The sequence below is a fragment of the Falco naumanni genome, chromosome 16 (assembly GCF_017639655.2).
Source record: "Falco naumanni isolate bFalNau1 chromosome 16, bFalNau1.pat, whole genome shotgun sequence".
Lineage (NCBI taxonomy): Eukaryota > Metazoa > Chordata > Aves > Falconiformes > Falconidae > Falco > Falco naumanni.
This window is the reverse complement of record NC_054069.1, coordinates 4,747,296-4,767,490: the sequence shown is the minus strand read 5'-3', so window position 1 is coordinate 4,767,490 and position 20,195 is coordinate 4,747,296. Positions and strand designations below refer to the sequence as shown.

The 20,195-nt window shown below is 52.6% G+C and overlaps 1 protein-coding gene across 6 annotated transcripts in view; it reads right to left on the bottom strand.

Moving 5' to 3' along the window:
• The window catches only part of LOC121098339 (protein CEPU-1), a 352,520-nt gene that overhangs the window by 33,361 nt on the left and 298,964 nt on the right, over positions 1-20,195 (bottom strand). For all 6 annotated transcript variants that reach the window (XM_040616216.1, XM_040616218.1, XM_040616219.1 and 3 more), the window contains one exon: positions 18,723-18,955. In XM_040616216.1, coding sequence (XP_040472150.1) covers positions 18,723-18,955 — 233 coding nt within the window. The remainder of the gene's footprint in view (positions 1-18,722; positions 18,956-20,195) is intronic.

Below are 20,195 nucleotides of genomic sequence, written 5' to 3'. Positions count from 1 at the left end.
CCTTTCCAGAACTGCAAACCCCTTCTCGTGTGGGAGCTGGGCAGAGCGGGTGCCCACCCTGGCAAAGCGCCCTGGGGTGCGCAGGGCAGACCCCAGCAGCAGCCTGCGAGCCAGCGGGCTCTCCCGGTAAGCTTAGCTTGCTTCCCCCTCATAAAACTTGCAAACCTCCATCTTCCAGCACAAGCAACATCTGCTCCAGATCAAAGGAAACAACAAAGAACAACTATAAAAGTGTCTTGAAGAAAGAGAAAAAGGGAGATTCAGACTTGCGTTCTGCAGGCGATCTGTGATGTGCACTGGCAGCTTCCTGAACATCAGGCTGCCGCTGCTCCTGCTTTTAATAACAGCCTCTTACCGTTGTCACCCACAGACTTCCCCGTGTTTTACAGAGTGCTGCTACCATGGGTCCTGCCTCTGGGACTCGGCAAGGAGGAGCCCCGGGTGCCCCAGCCCTGCTCACAGCGATGCTACGAGTCAGACTGAGCCCACGCTCCCAGGCCAGCAACAGAGGGGTCTGCCAAATCCTGCTGGGACCAGGCACAAGGCAGGGACCCCGACATCGAGCTCCTCACCCAAATCCTCCAGGTTGCAACCAGAGCAGTTTGCCTTCGGGATGGGAGATGGTACAGGGCTCCGGCTGCTGCAGTGCCAGGCACCTCCATTGTGCCTTCTCCCCCCTTCTGCGTTCAAAACCTTTCTGCCTTTTTAAGGAGGGCAGAGCGCAAATTGAGAGACCTGCTCCTTCAATTATAGGTGTATTATAATGGGCTTTTAAATCAGTCTGTGCTGTTCCAACACAACCATAATTAAGAGGAAAGCAGAGAGGGCTTTATCCTTCCATCATATCAACACAGCTCAGGAGCCCGTATTGAAGCCCACCGGGTGCGAGGAAGGACAAACACAGCCTTAGAGCCTGCTTCCAGCTACAGCACTTGTATACAACCCCCTTACCCCTATAGGTCCCTATCCTGCCCCCCGGGGCTGCCTCTGCCCAGGGTTTGCACCATCAGCCCCCTCCCCATTGGCGTGCTGGGTTCTGCTCAGCTTTGCCGAGGGACCGAGCCCCTCTGCACAAACCTTGCAGCAGCCACAGACATGAAGAAACAAGCCTGGAAATAAAGAGCAGATACGTAACGACCTTAATAAGCAATTAATAAATAACTAATGGCAATTGCTCGTTTTAAAGCAAGGCATAATGAGATGTGTCATGCAGCACCGAGATGTGTCTAAATGATTTCCCAAGTAGGTAACGGCTCCTGTTGCAGCAAAGCTCTCCCGAGCTTGGAGGACACAAAATTTTTTACGCCTGTCTCTGCAGCAGGTTATACGGCACGGCATCATAATAATTCAGAGGAGGAGGGGGGAAACAAGACGTTTCCAATCATTCATTAGTAAAGTATTTGTGAATGTGGGTATAATTCACCGCATAAGCAGCAGGGTTTCTGCAGACAAACTTTATAGCTAAGTGCCAAAAGGGAGCCCAATCTGATTCCACTTACGACAGCATAAATCAGCAATAATCCTACCGCAGTCAACAAGGGATATGCCAGAATAAACATGGCACAAAAGGAGAGTCAGGTCTCCGGTACAAGGACGTTCTCCTGAATTTTGGAGGGGTCCAGGTCACCAGCCTGGATCCAGAGTGCCGCTACCCTGAGGAGCCAGGGTGCTGCCTGGCTAGATGTGGTCCCCTGCTTTCAAGGCTCTGAAGGGATTCAGACCCTTTTTCCTACCACAACAAGGAAGAAACTCCTGACACCAAGCCCCACACCTTTGGGGAATCAAGCAAGAGTTTGCTTAGCATGACTATTAATAAGCAGCTTTATAGAGCAGGCAGAATCCCTCGCTCAGGTTTGGGAGAAATGAGTTCTGCTTTCACGTTACGATGCCCAAAGGAAATCGTGGCACGGCTCTGGACTTCGTTGCCTTCTCTAAAATGAGTCTAATGATGATGAATGAAAAGAAAAAACCAGAAGACGCAGAAGTAAAGTTTTTGCATTGTTACCCATGAAGAAATGCAGCCAAACAGGGACTGTTCGCAGTTCAGCTCCCCGTCTAGACAGATCTCATTTTCAGCTCCACACATGCTGTATGGAGCAAGGATCTAGTTTCCAGCTTTTGCACCCCAAGCCACCTGGGATTCCCCCTGCAAGTCAAACAATGCCTCATGAAAGGCAGAAAATGGAAGAAAGTCAAAAATTTAAGACACCTGCATCCTTTTTCCAGCATTATTGACACCTCTCCTCAAGGCGTGACAGCCTTTCTCACAGCTGCCTCCACCGGTGACCATCAAACTGACAGCGACTCAGTCTCACCCTGCTCGTGGACCCAGGGTCCCTCGTTCTGTCCCTCTCGTCCCACTTGACACCAGTGGAGGTTCCGTCAGACCCCCCAGGAAAAGTCCTCGTGTGGGGATGAGCCACAGCGTGACGAGGCCACCCGAGAAAGTTTGAACGCAGCTTCTGGCTAATAGAAAGCTTGTCAAACCTATCACCTAGAAATGCTGAATGTCTTTATTAGATTCCTCTATCTCCCCCCGAGATCGGAGGGACACGACAAGATGATCCTCAGCGGAGATGTCATCATCCAGAAACTAATTAAAGGCTGCGCGGGAAGTCGGGCCACGCACACTCTGGAGAACAAAATGCATTAGCAACCCGAGTCGAGAAAAATATTACAAGTGAACTTCAGATCAGAAAGGGTGAGCTAGGGATTTGACAACAGCTCTCCTCTCCCCATCTTTCCTCCTGCTCATCCCTGCACTCCCCCATCCTCGACAGTTGTCCTCCAGCAGAAGCAAGCTGCCCGGGATCTTGGGGCTGTCTGGCCCTGCCATTCCCTGAGGGACGCGGGACAACATTGGGTCCTTTCCTCCACCAGGTCGTGCCCTGGGAGAAAATCATGATTTGTGGAATTTCCATTTTTTTTCACGTCAGAAAAGCCTCCTTGCTGCGGGACAAGGAGCTGCAGAGAAGGACGGCTTGATGCCTGCACCTCTCCCTGCCCTGCCAGGGGCAAAACAGTCTCTTTGGGTCTTATCTCTCTATCAACACAATGACAAGTATTTGTCTTCCTTGCAGGCTTATTAAAAAGCCAAGATATAAGACGATAAGATGCCTAGAGCCTATGATCATAGGAACTGCAGGTGAGGACATTTCTGCATGGGGACAGTCCTACTAGCCATGGCCATGGCCTACATGTAGGTAGGGCTCATGCAAGCAGAGACGCACGGATCTATTCAAGGCATGCATTTCCAGTGGCTATGCCAGCAAACGGCACCTCCCAGTTAACCTGGAGTCTCCCATACCACTGAGCAGCAAGTTTACATGATGCTGCTCCCCCGCTCCATCAGCACACACCACGCTGCCCTGCTAAAGTCTGCACAAAACCTCAGCTCCTCTCCCCCAGCCCCACCAGTGGGCAAACAGCCGTGCCCCGCTCTGACGATGCAGGTCTTTCTCTCCACTCTGCTCCCGGAGAGTGTGTGGGGGTCTCCCCATGTCACCCCCCCAGCTCTCCATGCACGAGGAGCAGGCACGGCACGGAGGGCTGAGCGTGCTGAACCAGCCCTGCGCCACTTTGCTCATGGAAAGGGACCCAGTGGGAACAAAGGAGCTCAAACATCGCTTGCAAAGATAAATCAGATGCTCTAATGCAGCCCGCATCTCCAATGAATATAGGGCAGGTGTCTCTGAAGTGAAGTATTAGTTAAAATGATGCTCTTTAAATTACATTTTGGCTATTTCAGGCAGACAGGTTGTGTGTGGGTTGGGTTGGGTTTTTTATGATCTATCTAGAGGCTTAAAAAGACACAGAGAGAAATAAATCTCCCTTCCATTAAAAACACACTCTGCTCTTGCATATTTGTTCTTATCTCTGCGCTCTCGCACTCGTGCTCCCTCTCCCCCGACTCGAGCACAAAGTAAGTGTTTATGATTACACTTTCCACACTGACACTAATCTAATTCGAGGAGCCGTGCAGCCTGTGCCCAGGGAAAGCGCGGCAGCTCGCCCAGCCCTGCAGGAGGATGAGCGGCGCTTCCCGAAACGCTCCGACCAACACCGGGTGCCTGATGGTTTTACTTGAAAAACCATCGAGATTCATCGTGTTAATGTGGAACTGAGTGAAAGCTCCAAGTTTTGATTACATTGCAAGTGAAGTCTATTTCTACTTTCTGGGTCTATCTCTGTCCTTTTCACCCCTCTTTATCTATTTACACCCCTCCCCACCTCCCGAGCTCCCCTATGACATCTTTAACACCCTCAGACCCCACTGCACTAGGTGCTGTACCAAGAGGAGACAAAAATACAGCCTTTGCCCCATGAGGCTCTCAAATGTGAAAAAGGAGACCACACACGAACGTGGGCTGCATCCTCAGCCCTCCTGGACATCACCGCTTGCAACTACCCTTAGTTGCTGCGCTGGTATAAAGCTTAGGGGAGAGACCCGCTGGGGAGCAAGAGGTGGATGTGTAGAGTTGCCCCTGTTGGTGCGGGGAGCAGGGTGGGATGCAGCCGAGGTGCTGTTGCCATCGCTGCTTGTTCCCAAACAGCCCCTTTCCTCCCATTCCTCCCAAGCCCTCTGCACATGGAGCTCCAGCCCTTGCAGGTGCCTCCTGATGCTCCAGCTAGCGCCTCTTCTTCTGCTTGGGCTTCTTCCCATGTTAGCCTTTGACTCTGGGGAAAAATTAATGGGTCAGACAGGGAGCAGAGCCCTATTATTCTCTGATTAGGTGGTCTATAGGCTGCTACTTATGACCAGACCCTTTGCTTGTCTGTGGCAAGATCCAGCAGTTCAAAATGAACCACAGGCGAGGTGATTTATGCCCCCAGATGCTGCCATTCCTCCTGCCCCCGTGGGAACACACCTCTTCACACAAGACTTGTGAACCCATCCATCGCTCTGGCAGAGGCAGGTCCACCTTCCCAAAGATGTCCCAGTCCACTCCTTCCTCCCCTTAGTCATTTCTTCACACAGCCTTGCTCTTGCGGGCTCTCCTTGCACTCCCCAAGAGCCCTCCCAGCCTTCCTCACCCCTCCCATGGAGCACTTCTGGTCCTACACCCTACCAAAGGCACCCCGTCAGCACCCACCCTGACCCAACACACCAGCTGTCCCAAACCCAGGGCACCCACCCAAAGCTTGGCCAAAGCTGCCAGAAACAAGCAGGAGAGCAAATACCGATGACCCAGGGTCCATGTGATGATGCGCACCATCCTTCCCACACTTTAAAATTTCCTTAAAAGAGTGGGTTTAGCACTGCAAGGTTTAGGTTTCAGAAACAGCAGCAAGGGTAGAGGTAAGGTTGGTCTCGGCCACCTTAATTCATCTCCCAGGCTCACACACGCCAAGGACAACCCTTTCCCACAGGTTCCCAGCTTTTCCTGGTACCTGTGCACATCACTGCCTCTGCTTTCTCGGGGTCTGCCACCGACACGAGCATTAATAACCCTACCATCAAAACATCCCGGTGAGATAAGGAAGCGTTATTATCCCCACTTTACAGATGGAGAAATGAGGCCCGAAGAGCAAATGGCCCAAAAGTGCCTGTTCGGATCAATGCTCCATAGCACCTGGTTTTCACGCTCTGTGGTGCTTGGGAAGCCACGGAAAAAGCATCGGGAGAGTGAGGATGGCTGCCAGGACAGGTATTTCCAATGGGCCTCAAGAGATGAGAGTGCTGCGGTTAAAAATTAGTCATCAGGCTGCAGAGCGCGCAGCAGGATATCCGTGTGCACAGAGGGGGCAATTAAAATTTCATTACCAAATTTCAACCCAAATAGGCAATGTTTGATAAAGTTAAAAGCAAAGGAAAAGGAGGGAGCGATGGTACCGCAAGGCAGGGATACCAGCACGCCTGGAGCACGAGGGGGCTGTTCTCCTTTTCCATTAGGAATGTGCCTTCATTTCCCATTTCTCCTAAACGAAGCCCTTGAGCCTTCTTCTTGGCCACCCTCGTGCCTCCGAGAATGGCAGAAAAGCCACCGGGAGTTACATCCCCCCAGAGCATCCTTTAATTTCCCTATTTGTCTTCCTAATGCCCAGCCCCACCAACAGCACCATCTATTCCCCACGTGTCCCTGCGTTTCGCAGAGGGACTGGGTTTACCCCTTCCTTCCTATGCCTCCTTCTCATCCTATTTAATGATTTTTTTTTCTTTATCCACAGTTTCCTTTCCTTTCTTCCCTCCTTCTCTTTCATTTTTAAAACCTGTGCTTCTCCGATTCAAAATCATTACTGTTTTTAACTTGGCTCGAGCCTCTTAATTAAGTTACTTTCCATTATTTTTTATCTAGTCCATTTGTCTACATCCCCCGCACCCTCCCTCATTCTTCCTTTCCTCCCCAAGGCAGGCTGGGTATGAAATCTTACATTTCCATTTGGCTAACAATCACTTTGAATTTTTAAATGCTATTAAATTGGATCACACCGGTCACTGGACTGGAGTTGTCGAGCTGTGATTTCTACTCGCACCAGTCAAAGGGAAATGAAATTGTGGCGGTGCGGGGGGGAAGCGATGGGGGAGCGCCGATTTATTCTGCCTGCGGTACTTGCAAACAGGCACAATCCCTTCGGATTTTTGAGCGAGTTCAAAGGAAACTCTTACGCTCAACCATGAATGTATTGTAATGTCTTTAATAAATCAATTACTTGTTGGCAGGGAAGTGTCACCGCATCTCCAATCCTTGTAATCACCTCAGCCTTGCTGTGTTTTAAGTGCTGAAAAACCGCGGAGGTAGACAGAGAGCCAGAAGAAGCATCGGCATAGGGCAAACCAGAGAAAGCGCTTCTGCTTCATCTTTGCCAGAAAAGACCGAAAGATGCAGAAAGCAACTCGCACCATGCAAAAACACACCCACCCAGCGACCCCCAGCACCACAACATGGAAATTAGGGTGCCGGAGGGACCCTGTCAGTGCTACATGGGGCTCACTCTTCCCTTCCCCGGGCAGCTCCTGGGATGTGACAGCTTTGGAGAGATGACCATGACAGGTTCACCGAGAAAGGCGGCGTGGCAACACGTGCCTACCCCAGGTATTGAGCCTGTGGTGATGGGAGCACCCCCCTGCTCCTGCTGCCTGGGGCTGAGCATCGCTCTGGCAGGTGATCTGCAAAGCAGCGTTCTCCTATCATCCCCAAGAGCGAGACCACCTTTCGCTGCATGTTAATTAGGTGCCTGAGTTGTGTGCTGCTGCCTTTGGGAGGGTGCTGGTATTTCCATTTTGCTAAAAGAGTCCTTTTCCACCCGAAAATTTGCTAAACAGAGTAGGATTTGATTACAAAGCAGTCCTGGCCAAATCCAGCCCCTCCTCCTCTCTCTCTGCTGACAATATCCTCCCCTCCACAACAACAATCATCTGAGCACAAACAGACAACGAAGCTTTTCAGAAAGTAATGAACTCTGGTCGGAGCCAAGGCAGGAAGGGTTTAATGTTCAACTCGGCAAGCTCGTGAGGCCATCAATTATATAGCCCTGCTGCTGAAGGAGCAAGAAAAAAAAAAAGAATATTTCAAACAGACTTGGCCAAAAAGAAAAGATAGGGAAGGAAAACACCACGAGAGAGATTAAATTCCACGAGCGAGGTGTTTGCGAAAGAGGAGGAGGATCAAAGGCTGAAGCTCTCGGGCTGGCTGTGAGGAGGAGGGATTACAAGGAGGGCAAACCACGGAGAAGACATCTCTGTTGACCCCTCATCTCAAGACTGGTCCAGGCAAGGACAGTCCTGGGTACAAATCGGGGAGCCTGTTTGCTGCGAGGGCTCAGTGATGGGGAGGCTTTGGCAGCGCGGCGCGGGGCGGTGGACTGAGACCTCTTCATCTCATCTCACATAGGACAGCAAACCAGCAGAGTCTGCAACCTCCACCACGCATCCCAGCCATACACTAGGTGCTACCAAGCGAAAGGAGAGCTGGAATCTTCTGGGCATCTCTCTACTGCTGGTGGGATGGGACCGACAACCCAGACATGAAAAATGAGTGCACGGGTCCACCTAGAGCAAGGAAATCTCATTCTCTGGCTTGCACCCGGCGGGGCCATGCTGTAAAGCTCCTCCAAGGATCCAGCCTTGGATTAAGGAACAAAGCCACCTCATTTCTGAGGGATGGGGCAGAGGGGACTTGCTGCTGTCTCACACCACCAGCTAGCTTCTCAGCCAGACCTGCAAAAGCCAATATTTCAAGATCACACTTCCATGTCTTGACTGAAGGACCACATTTCCATGTCTTTTCTGAAGGTCCTTGCCTTTTTGTTCTCTGCTTCCCACTTCTCCTCTCCTCTCTCCTTTCCTAAATCTCTTTCTTCTCCATTGCAGCACCAGAACAGAAAGGAAAATGAGATCACAACTCTCCCGATGTTTCAATGCAATTCCCTTTTTCCAAGCTTCCACCTCTCCTTCCAAACCCAAGCAAGATCAGTGTGGACATGACCGTGTTTCCCCCCGGTTCCCCGCTGTGTTCTCCCACAGGCTCAGCAACTCCCTCCAACCCATCCTTAAGCTTGTGGAGATTTACTAGAGGTTTTCTATCACTCGGTGCCCACTGCAGGAGGCGGCAGGGCCGGGCTGGCTCTTCAGCAGCTGTTCCCTTGGCCTCTCCTTTATCTCCAGCATTGTGTTCACATCTGCTTCCCCCTCTGCCTCTTTCCCTGCCGCTGGGAGCCTGGTTTTAAATCACTGCTCAGCACACCGGCTGCCAGGCGCAGGTTTCATGCCGCCCAGCATGCCCTGTTTGGATGGGGATCCAAAAGCCGTTTGCAAGCCTCCCTCTGCTTTTTTTTTTTTTTTTTTTTTTTCCTTATTATTTTTTTTTTATCCTCCTGAACCTGCCAGCTCTGCCACACTGCTTTTCCCCTCCTCCCTTTTGGCTGCAGAGTTATCTTGGCTCTGGAAACATGTTCAGACACCTGGTTGCTGGCAGCGTGGGGCTTTGGCAGCGGCCGGCCGCATGCAGCTCTTCGATAGGGAAGGGGAGGCAAGCAAGCCCAGCCGGTGTGGGTCAGCGTGACCCACCTTGGCAAGCCGGGACGTGCCAGTGGCTGCCTGCACCGCTCCTGCCTGGCTGGTGGCTTTCTCGAGCCCGGCGCTGATGGCAACCCCAGCACCCGCATCCCTCTGGCTTTGCCTGGAGTTTTGGCCAGGGCCAGCTTCTGGTTTTGCTGGGAATGTGTGCGGTTAGAAAAGCACAGCTTTGTACAGCATCGCCCGGGAGCTGCATTGTAAGAGATGCATTTAGGGCAAGACACCACCATCTGCGGCTTCCTTCCCCGGCAGAAAGCACCGCTCCTGAGCATGGCAAGTTTGGCAAAGCAAGGCAGCAAAAACCCTAGGAAGCAAACAGAGCGGGGTACGTGGAAGGACACTTCACCACCACTCTGCGCACGTGTGGCTCCAGACTAAATTCCCCTTTTAGATTGCAATCTCTTCACGCTATCAAAAAAAAAAAAGAGAGGGCTATATATCCTTCCCTCAGCCAGTACGCACAAATATCCCTGAAAAGCTTGGCTGGTGCCTCCCCAACCTCCTTTCACCCATGGTCTGTGCAGGATTGCAAGCCAGGATCCTCGTGGATGCCACCTCTGATGGCAAAGGCTGCACCAAACAGACCAAACTCCCTTGGGAAGAGCCCTCTGCTCTTACTCTCCAACTCCCTCAGCCTCTGCCACAGGCTTTTACTTCTGGACTCACCTCTGGGAGGACTGGCCGGAAAAATCAGCTCTAAAGGCCAAAAAGAAGAGCCAGATTAAAGTATCAACTCTGAATTTATGCTCAGGACTTAAGGTTTAATAATGCAACAGAAAATCAATATTTAATAAAGCAAATGATGGAGAAAAACACTGAATGGGAGATGAGCCGCTGCTCGTGTTTTCAAACATGTATCTCCCGGAGGAGCTGGTTTGGCAGGATGGATGCAGTACCAGATTGCCATGAAGAGCTGGCACGCAGGATGCCCCAGGTCCCACCGGTTCCAGCTCTGGTGTCAAGGGGGCTCACGGGTCTTTTATTAAAGGACAAACAAGGAATTACTGCAGTGGTCAGAGTCCAAATACCCATGGAGAGAGATCAAATGCTGATGCACAAGGGGAGCTGAGCAGCTGCCTCGCTGAACAAGCCCAGATTTGTGCTAGGGCTGGAGGCTGGGCTAGCAAAACACGGGCGGGCGGGCAGCAGCGCACCCAAATTCAAGTTCTAAATGCACCCAAAAAAAAGCTGTCAAGGGATGGAGAACTCCCGGAGAAGCTGGGAGGGAGCCCAGGGGCTCAAAGCAGAGGATTAATCCCTACGTGCTGAGCAGGAGTGGAGGTGATGTAGGTGCTTTAGGGGTGCGAGTGACCAAGCGGGGCATCAAACCCGGCTGGCAGGTGCGGTGGCACGGCAAGCGCGCATCCCTGCGACAAGGGATGCGGTTACGATGCTGGGGACAGATCGGCAGCTCTGACTCCCTCCCCTGGAGGCTGGAAAAAACTGCAGCGAGCCCGTGCACGGCACAGAGATGTCACCTGCGCCTTGTGCACATCAACAGCTACCCCAGCAGCCACGCTCTAAGCGCCGCGCATGAGCTGCCTCGCAGCGTTTGTCAGATTTAGGGTAAGCTCCAGGAAACCAGGCTGAACGAACGAGCCCAAGGAACAGATGTAGCGAGACGTTCAATCCCGCAGCCCCAGCCAGGACACCGCTTGCCTGAGCCATATCCAACCTCACCCGCTCCCACACCTGCGGCTGCGTGAAGCACTCACAACTGATGCTAGACTGCAGAGTGTCCCCTGCAGCGACCGGCGCCGCAATAATAAACGCCTTTTGCAATAGCCATCTTCACTGTCTGCCTACCCCACCGCCTGCACCAAACCCTTCCAGCCCCGATCCAAGCTGCGCTGCCAGCTGGGAAGGGGGGAGTGTTCCCCGTGCCCACCCAGGCAATGGCGGGTGCTGCGTGGGGTACAGCAGCATGGGATGCATGAAGATCCCCGCTCCATCACACAAAGTTTGAGGCCTCTGGATAATTCCTCTGAAGAAAGGAGACTCTCACTTGCGCAGGTATCGGTGCTCAGCTCTCTCCAGGGCAGCAAAGCGAGCGCTGGTGCCCTTGGATGAAACCCCCTCCTCTCGCACGCAGCGTGCGCCAGGTTGCCTGCCTGGCCCTGCAGCACAGCAATAATTTGTAGCTTGTGCTGGGATCCTTCATGATGAAAGATGACACATAAATATAAAACGTTATCGCTCCATAACAGCCACATGCTATAAAACGCTGGGCAGAAGGATCTGGAAGTAGATGGAGGCAGTGGTTTAAAGCCTTCCCTGCAGACTTACTGCTGCTAAAACAACAGACCCACTGGGAAGAGCTCCAGCAATGGGGGGCAAAGAAGAGAAGCCCTGTCGAAAACGCCACAATTGCGGAAATTAGGCAAATAAGGTGACTTGCTACCAGTGTAACCTTCCTGTGCTGACAGCCTTGGGTAGCTGTAAGTACTGGCGCACCAGTGACGTCTCCTCCCATTCATCCCCTGCTGCGACTTTCGGCGGATGCTCCGTGTTACTGTAGTAACAATAAAGAGCTGGTACCAATATTATCCTACAACCAGTTGACTCTGCTCCCGTGATTACGATAACAATGCTGTTACTGTAGTAACATCATATTGCTGAGGTCTCACTGTTCTACCCTTAATTTTATTGTCGTAAGATTAAATTGCAATAATGTTATTGAGCCGCCATTAGCGTTACCATGGTAACAATAACATTAAGGTAGCAATATCGCATTACAGTGGTCCAACCATTCCACCACAAATATTTTAATGTAGTAAAACAAAAGAGATTACTGCAGTAACATTAAACTGCAGTGACCTCATTAAACCCCCACCGGCTTTATCACACCAAACAACGGTACTCTGGAAACCCTACGCCGTGGCGAGAAGATGCTCAACATTCACCCCGGAGGCGTGGGTGCTGCCATGCCACCCCTTCAGCCAGCAAGATCCCTGGGGAAGGAGGGGGACCCGCTGCGCAGGGAGTGAGCACAAGACCTGCAAACAACTCAAGTCCTTCTCCAGCCCTGCTCAGAGAGTTGTTGGCGCAGCGTGCCGCTGGCCTCCCAGTTTCACCCGCTCTGCAGAAGGGATTAGTGGAGTCGCTGTTGAATGGTGCTGGGTGAGGCGGGCGACCTCTCTCTGAAAGGCTTTGGAGAGGATGGGTGAACGGGGCTGCCGGGAGCTCACGCACTCAGAAAGGCTCAAAGAGGAGTAGGCTCTTGTTTTCTAGAAGAGAAGTGATCAGAGGGCAACCTCGGCGGCTCTGCGCATCTCCGAGGGAGTAGCAAAGGGAGTTACTGTGAGCTCGCCTCTCAGCCACAAAAGCACATGCAGCTGCGGCTGGGATGGGTGGAAATAGCAGAGCCACGGGGGTGTCAAAGGTGGAGATGGCCCCAGCGGGCATCGCTGTGCTGTCCCGGCACCAGGGCACCCAGCGGGGACCACAAGGGGTTTGTCTCGGTGCTGCTTAGGGGAGCCCCATGACACACCAGATCACAGCATTAGCAGTTCACAGGGGGAGAAAAACAGAGAAATTAGCCGCAGCCTTGGTGTACATGAAGAAGAAAAACAGGAAGGAAATGAAAACGGTCTGTGTGTCTTATGAATCACTGGTTCTTCCTTCCCCTCACCCCATTCTCCTGCCAATTATTTCTCCTTGGGAACAGGATACGTCCTCCCATGGCTCGGGCAGTTCCTGGCCCGCTAGCATCACTAGGGTGCCAGGCAAACACGGAGGACGCCTTCCCTTCACCACTACTCCGCTACCGACTTGTTCTCTTTCTAACGAGGACAGCAGTTAACACGCTCGGCACTGTTCACCTCCCCATCCCTCCCACTCTTTACTCCCCCCGCACCAGCGGGGCTCACCCACATGCTCCGGGAAGGAGGATGTGCTGCAGCACGAGTGGGACACGTCCCCGGTGGGATGCAGCACGCCTGGCTCCCCCCAGCAGCACAGCAGGCATGTAACTGGGGCAGCCTGAAGCTGCAGCGAGGGCAGGCGGGTGAGCCTGGAGCAAGTGCTTCCAGTACAGGCTCTGGAGCCTCTGCTTTTCCCCCTCCCGCCCCACAATATAATTGCTAATTAATAATAATGTTTAGCTCTCAGATAGTGCGTTCCATCTTCAAAGACCTCTGTCGACATTAATGAATTAATCCTCATCAACCCCCCTGTGAAGTAGGTGACAATTATTATCTCTGCCTCACAGATGTTAAATTGATTTGCAAAGAGGTCAAGTGACTTGGGGGAGGCCGGAGGAAGCCTGCCCAGCCGCGTGCTGGGTACGCGGCCACTCCACGAGGGAGCAGGGACCAGCCCACCCGTGGGTTAAACCCGCTCGCTGGGCTGATGAGCCCTGGCAGAGAAGCTGGTAACCTTGGGAGGGAGATGGAGAGATCGGAGGGCAGCAGCGGATGTGGGACCTGCACAGATGCTCCCTGGGGGCAGAGCAAAATGAGGCTACAAAGCCAACAACTAGGACAGTGCACAAGAGCACATGGGAGACCTTCAGTCCTCAACAACAGCCCTGATGCAAAAGGAAAAGAAGCTTTGATGGATGGATGGTGATTAGCAACAAAAGAGAGACGGGGAAAGAAGGCATCAAAGTTGCCGAGGGAGCAGCGAAGCGAAGGAGGATTTCGATTTTGTGCCGCTGGTTCCGTCCCCTCCACTGGTCTGGGGAGGCTCTCCTAGCTCCCCGCATGCCTTTTAGCAGGTATTATCTAGACCTGCTTTTCCTTCTAGAAAGGACAGCTGCTCTCACAGGAGAAAAGGAGTGGACACACCAGAAAAGCCATGTCAGAAGCAGCTCCCGTTGTTTCTTCTGGGAAGCATCCCGCCCAGCATGAAACTCCAGCCCATGGCTTCATACGTAGTCAACGTCTATCCATCCTCAGTGCCACTGAGTTACACCCAACAGCCCTGGGCAAAGCCCTCTGCCCATCCTCACTGCCAGCACGGGTGGCTTTGGCAGCACAGGGGACAGGCTCAGCCCCACGGGTGCCCAGCTGGACCCCATGGCTCTGGCAGTGGTGCCAAAGCTCCTGGGCAGAGCGTTCAGGACGGCTCTGAGCATCTCTGGCGAAAAACTCACGAGTCATGGGCAGTGCATCCCCATCCACTCTGTTTTCCCTGCAAGCCACCTTGAGGCCTTTGGACAAGAGTGATGACGACTGCAGGGACTGATCCTTCCTCCCAGCCACCACGCGAACCACTGCCCCTTCAACTGGTAGGGCAGGCGCTTCCCACGCACCTCGCGGGCCGCAAGGCAGAAAAGCGGCTGCAAAAAAGTTATCCTTATTCTCCCACGAGCGAAAGGGGCTTATGGCATCAAAGGAAAATTAATTGGGCAGAGTTCGGTGCTTGAAACAAAGCCGGCTCAGGCACCACAGCCCCGCTGGCAGCTTTATCTCGCCAGCACACACCTTGGCAGTGATGCTCCCAGGGTGGCCCCGGCAAGGGGCGAGGTGCCACGTCTGCCCTCCGCTACCAGGGCAGCCCTGCGCCCCCAGCCCCGCAACTCCTGCAATCAGGTAATTAACTCCCAAACAAAGGCAGGGATTTGCAGATTAACCCGGGCCCGGAAAAGAGTGGGAGAACTCATTTACACCAAACAAAAGGGGAGGGGTGATTAGTTGCTCCAGTGGCAACAGAAAGAGCCAGATAGGGCCAAGGAAACTGATAAAGAAGCGGGAAAGCGCTAATATCCCCCAGTTGCCTGCTTTTTTTTTTTTTCTGTGTTTTTTTTTTTTTTCTCCTCTTCTTTCTTTCTTTCTAAGCACTAAAATTCCACCATTTTCTATCATGCAAATTTGTGTGTCTAAGTGAGATTAAACTCTGGCAGGCACCGTGCCTCCTTCCCCAAGTCCATTTCCCGCACTGAGATAAGGGCAACTTTCCTTAATGCATCTTACAAGGCAGTGGGAGTGTTTTGCAGGCACGCTTTGGAGACGGCTTATTATCAATACAAATAAGAGCTTTCCAGACACAGCCCTTCTCCTCCTCCCTCCTCTCTCTCTCTCTTTTAAACCCAGGAACCCAGAGAACAGCTTAAAAGAGCTGAAGTGTCCTGCAGGGAGCAGGGAGAAGGGGGAGGCTGCGCCTGTGATGCTGCTGCAGGGGCAAGAAGTGGGACTCGCTGAGGAAACCAGAGTGGGATACAGAGGAGGAGAGGAAAGGCAAGCCTGGGTCCCTCCAGTTCAGAGCTTGCCTACTGCAAGTGGGGCTTCCCCGGATTTTGTTTCTTGGGATGTTCACCCAGAAACACCTCACTCTTCCCAGGGTCCAAGGCAGACTCCTGCAAACACGGGCGGTGCTGCTTCCCCAGGCTTTGTGTCTGGTCTTGCGGCAGGGACCACCTTCCAGACACTGCAGATGACATGAGTGCTCCCTGAGCTGTTCATTTTAGGTCCAGCTGTAGTCTGGAAGCTTCTTTCCTGGGGAGATCCAGCTGCTGAGGAGCTCCTTGTACCTATTGCAGCTGCGTTGTTGGCTCACATCAACTTGGCATCACCAACAGTGAACGTGACCCCATTTAAAGCAGTCCCCAAAACAGCAGGTCTGAACTTTGATGGATTCAATGTCAAGGGTCTGTTGTCTCCTTCCCCAGGCTCATTTGTCCCACATTACCGCAGAGGCAGCGGGAAGGAGAGACGCACCGACCTGCTATTCCTGGATCAGCAGCAATCACCTTTTGCCTTTTGTAGCAGGATTTCAAGACTGACAAGTATTTCTGAAAGCCTGACCGACAAGGAAAGGTGGGAGAAATGGGGTTTGCATCATTTCAGAAAGAAGGTGGCTAAGGGGCGACACGATAACAACCTTCTCGAAAGCAAAAGGTTGTTACAAAGAGGACACTGATCAATTGTTCCCGCGTCCGCTGGGGATACGCTGAGAAAAACTCCACTTCATTTGCAACAAAGAAGGTTTAAGTTAGATATTAGCTATACATTTTCTAATTATAAAGGTAGCGAAGCAGCAGAATAGATCGTCTAGGGAGACTGGAGAACCTGCTTTGTTAAAGAGTTTCAAGAATAGCTTTCACATGTGTTTGCCAGTGATGTCTCTGCCTTATTGCAGGGGGACGGGCTAAATTAGCTCTTGAGGTGCCTTCTACCCACCTATTTTGGGATCTCAGCCATCAACACAGTCAACCTAGAAATAATTGGGCAGTGCTTCCCTTGCCGTAGCTGGACATCCTTGGTTTCTTGTGGTTTCTAGCAGATTCTTTCCCACTGCCTTGGGGGACCATCCCCAACCCTCATTCCCTAAAGGAAGCTCCTTCTCCCACCCCTATCCTTCTGGACTTTGCTCTTTCCCTCATACCACCAGTTCCTTCAGCAGCCCTTGGCAGACACCAGGGATGCCCGAGCTCCGAGCTCCCTCCATCCACAGCCATTTCCCAGCAATATTGCTTAAACTCGGGGAGAAGCAGCATGGTGTGGGCTGGGGGTGCCTGGACCCTGGCTGATATGCACCCATCACGCCTGCCTGGGGGAGCAGCAGGCTGCTGAAATCCCGGCTTGAAGGGGAAGAGTTCCTTGCCCTCCCTGGCCAGTCCCTTTTGGAGAGCGCAGCCTGCCCCGGGGCTCGATTTAATTGCATCCTGAGAGGCTGGAGTGCTCCTGCCTCCAGAGCTGTGCCCCCAGGCCCTTTCCTGGTGCAGCAAGGGGAAAGTCAGGACCTGCTCAGAGCAACCTGCACATCCCCCTCTTTCCGGCTGCACCTGGACTATCCCCATTTAAAAGGGGGCACCCCCTTTCCCCCCTCCATCACCGCTTCTCCTTTCCTATCAGGCTGTGGGGGGGGGGGGCAAGAAATCCCACGGCCGTGTGCTGAACTTGGCACATCCCAGAAACCTAGCGCGTGGACACCCTGCTTTCCTGGGAGGGAGGGGTAAGCACCGCTTCCCGCAAGCTGAACATCGTTTAGGACAGGATTATAGCAGATTGCATATTTATTGGGCCCATTTTCTGAGGCAGGAGAGTTAATCCTGGCACCCCAGCCGAATTTTAATCGGGGTCATTAAGGCAAGCTTCCCTTTGATTGGACACAATATTCACTTTCATGTCCTGCTCCAGCGCGTTGCTGCACATTATGTTCTTGCCACCTTCCACCTGAGAAAGGGCTGGGTGAGCCAAGCAATAGCTCTTGAAATTAGGGGGCCTGCTCCTGAGAGCCAGGATTTCTGTCGGCAGCAGCGAGGATGCTCAGCACGTTACAAGGCTGAGCCCATCGCTGAATCCTCCACTACTTAACTGTACCGCTGCAAAGAGTTAAGATACAACCTTTTCCTCTGGTACCCAAACATTTCTTCCTAATGATAGAGCAAGACACAGGAGGGATGGACCTGGATGTCTGGTGGTATGGGAAATTTAAGTCAGGAAACGGGAATCAGAAGAAAACAGATAGAAATTGTCCTGCATCACCCCAGCGTCTGATAGCGACTTCAGAACTTGCGGGTGATCGACTTTGGCTTAAGAAACTCAGGCAGGTAATAACAGATTGCAAGATAAACAGCAAGGACCCCGGCTAGCAATGCATCCGCTTTCTCTCCGCGGTTAATGGAGATGGAGAAAGTCCAGCTCTGTTTAGTTTGCTTGATTGCTGGAAGAGGAAAGAGAAAGCGGAAAGGGAGGCAGCGGGGGAAAACAAAGGCCCTGGGTTTGGGTTTTTTCCCCCCTTCTATTCATTAGGCTGTCAATAATGCTCAGGCCTGGCATATCGACGGCGGATTAGCTCAACCCGACTCTGTGTACAAGACCAATGCCTTTTTAACCCAGCTTGTTTCCAAATCAATACACCCATCAGCATTCGAAAATTAGCCCGAGACGAGATTCCAATACTCAGGCTGGTATGTCATGCTAAGAGGGCTGCTGGCCAAATCATAGAAAAAGAAGGAAAAAGGGTTGCTAGCAAGGGATTAGAAATTTTCCATTAATCTTCCCCGAGGCTGCCTCCCTAAGAGCGAACCGAGCCCCCTAGGTCCCACCAGGCAGGCTGCCCCTCGCCCTGCAGCACGGCCACGGCAGCTGCCTTGCACCAGCACCCGGCCGCTCGGTGCCACGCTCCTGTGTCCCCTCTCGAGAGCCCACGTGTGCTTGTAACACTTGCTGAAGAGCACACTTATGTACATCCACACGGGCTGGGCAGCCTCGGAGAGGTGCGCTCACGTGCCGGCAAGCGCACGCATGGCCACCGCAAGCGGTCCACCACCTCACACCGGCCTTCCTCCTCCTCCTCCTCCTCCTCCTCCACCTCCCAGAAGTCCCAGAAGTGCAGAGTTTCAACATACAAACACATATTGTTGCTAGGCATACACACACCCCCGCAAAGTACACAAATCTGCCAGCTCTCTCTTTTTCCCCAACACAAGTTTTACTTCAAGCATTGCCTCCAGCATGGAAAACAAAAAAACAACCATAAAAATACAACAACAACAAACAGCAACACGGGTTTGTCAGCGACTACTTCAGAAGGCAGAGCTGCCTCTATCAGAGCCCCACGAGTACTCCAGGGAAGCTGGATAAATGCATTGCCCAGCTCCAGTGGGACTCTCCAAGCCTCTTGATCATCCTCTGCGTTTGCACCAAGTTGTCTTAGATGTTCAGCGTAGGAGCAATAGGAGAAGAAGACACCAGGGCAAAAGGGAGGACAGAAATCAAAGCACCAAGCCCAAGCCCTCTACAAATTTCCTTCCTCTTACCTTGCACGATGAGATGGACACGCGATGTCTTGGGGTGATTGTCTGTCTGCACGGAGCAGGTGTAGGGGCCCTCATCGTACACGTCCACATCTTGGATCTGGATGCTGTACTGGGTTTTGGTGTTGGCCAAAAGCACCACCCGAGGGTCCAAGCACCACTTGTCATTGCCGGCATAGAGGATGCTGCTGCGGTTCAGCCAGGCCACTCGGGTGACTCGGTTGTCCACGGAGCACCTGGGGAGAGGCAGAGAGGTGACCCGTCAACGCGCTGCTCTGGGGAGCTCTTCCCCCCCTTCCCCAGCCCCTCCTGGTCCTCCTGGCACTATTTTTAGCTTTGCTGACAGCAGCAGTTTCAGAAACCAAGTGCTTTCAGTGTCCAAAGAGGACAATGTCAGCACTTCACCTGCGGTGCTCAGGGCACCGATATCCATATAAACTGGTGGCTCCAGAGATTTGCCCAAGAGCTTCACAATGATTTCAGATGCAGAGAGGTCAGAGCCACCCAGAACCAGCCACCAAAGCACCTTTCATTCCTCCGCTTACATTTGCTCTTTTGCAAACTCAGAGACAACCAGAGCCGAGCCAAAACCTCTATCCTGAGTCCAAACCACATTATTTTTTTTTTTGGGGGGGGTGGCGGGGGTGAAGCTTGCTGCCTCCTGACCAAACCCATCACTTGTCATTCTCTGCTCAGACCTTCATATCCCTGCAGCCAGGCAAAGAAATGCAAAACAGAGCCGGGAAAGCAGCTCGCGCTGCTTCACAAAGGAGCGAGGAAAATTTATCTCAGGAGAGAGCCAGCTCTGACACACCTCTAAAGAGAAACCTTGAGCTTCCTACCATTTGTCCTCTCTGTCAGCTCTTCCTTCCCTACGCATCATCTGCATCGCTGCATCTCCCTTACTTACTGCACCTTACCCCAGCTAAGCATTTCACTTATCCAGTGATGGTCTGGAGGTAGAAATCTTCCACGCCTAGCCTCATGAAGAAACTGAGCCCCCCGAAAGACAACACGGTGCAAACCTAGAAGAGACTTTGCTCTTGAAGGAAATTATTTTCCTTCATAGCAGGGGCTGGTCTTGCTCCTCCCGAAGGTCTCTGCCAGCCCTGTGACCCTCCATCCCCACGTCCCCAAGCAAGGTTTGAACCCTCCATTTCCATGAATCCTCTCCAGACAAGCGAAGAGCAGAGGGTCTGGGGGCTGCCCGCTGTCAAAGCCCTTCCCCAGGCAGAAGAAGCCTCCAGCCCCACCCACCCCCCCCGCCCCCTCAGCCAGCTAAAACCCAGCTTCTCTCCAAGGAAGTTTGGGATTACGGAGCCGTTGGGACTTAGCCGCGCTTTGTTGGATGCCAGCGATGGAGGATAATGTCCCTGCATAAAACCACTCAGCCTAAGATCCACTGTTTATATTCTCCCCAATCTACTTCATTACTTGTGCAGTGGCTGGGATGCAAATTAACTTCGGAGGCAGTGA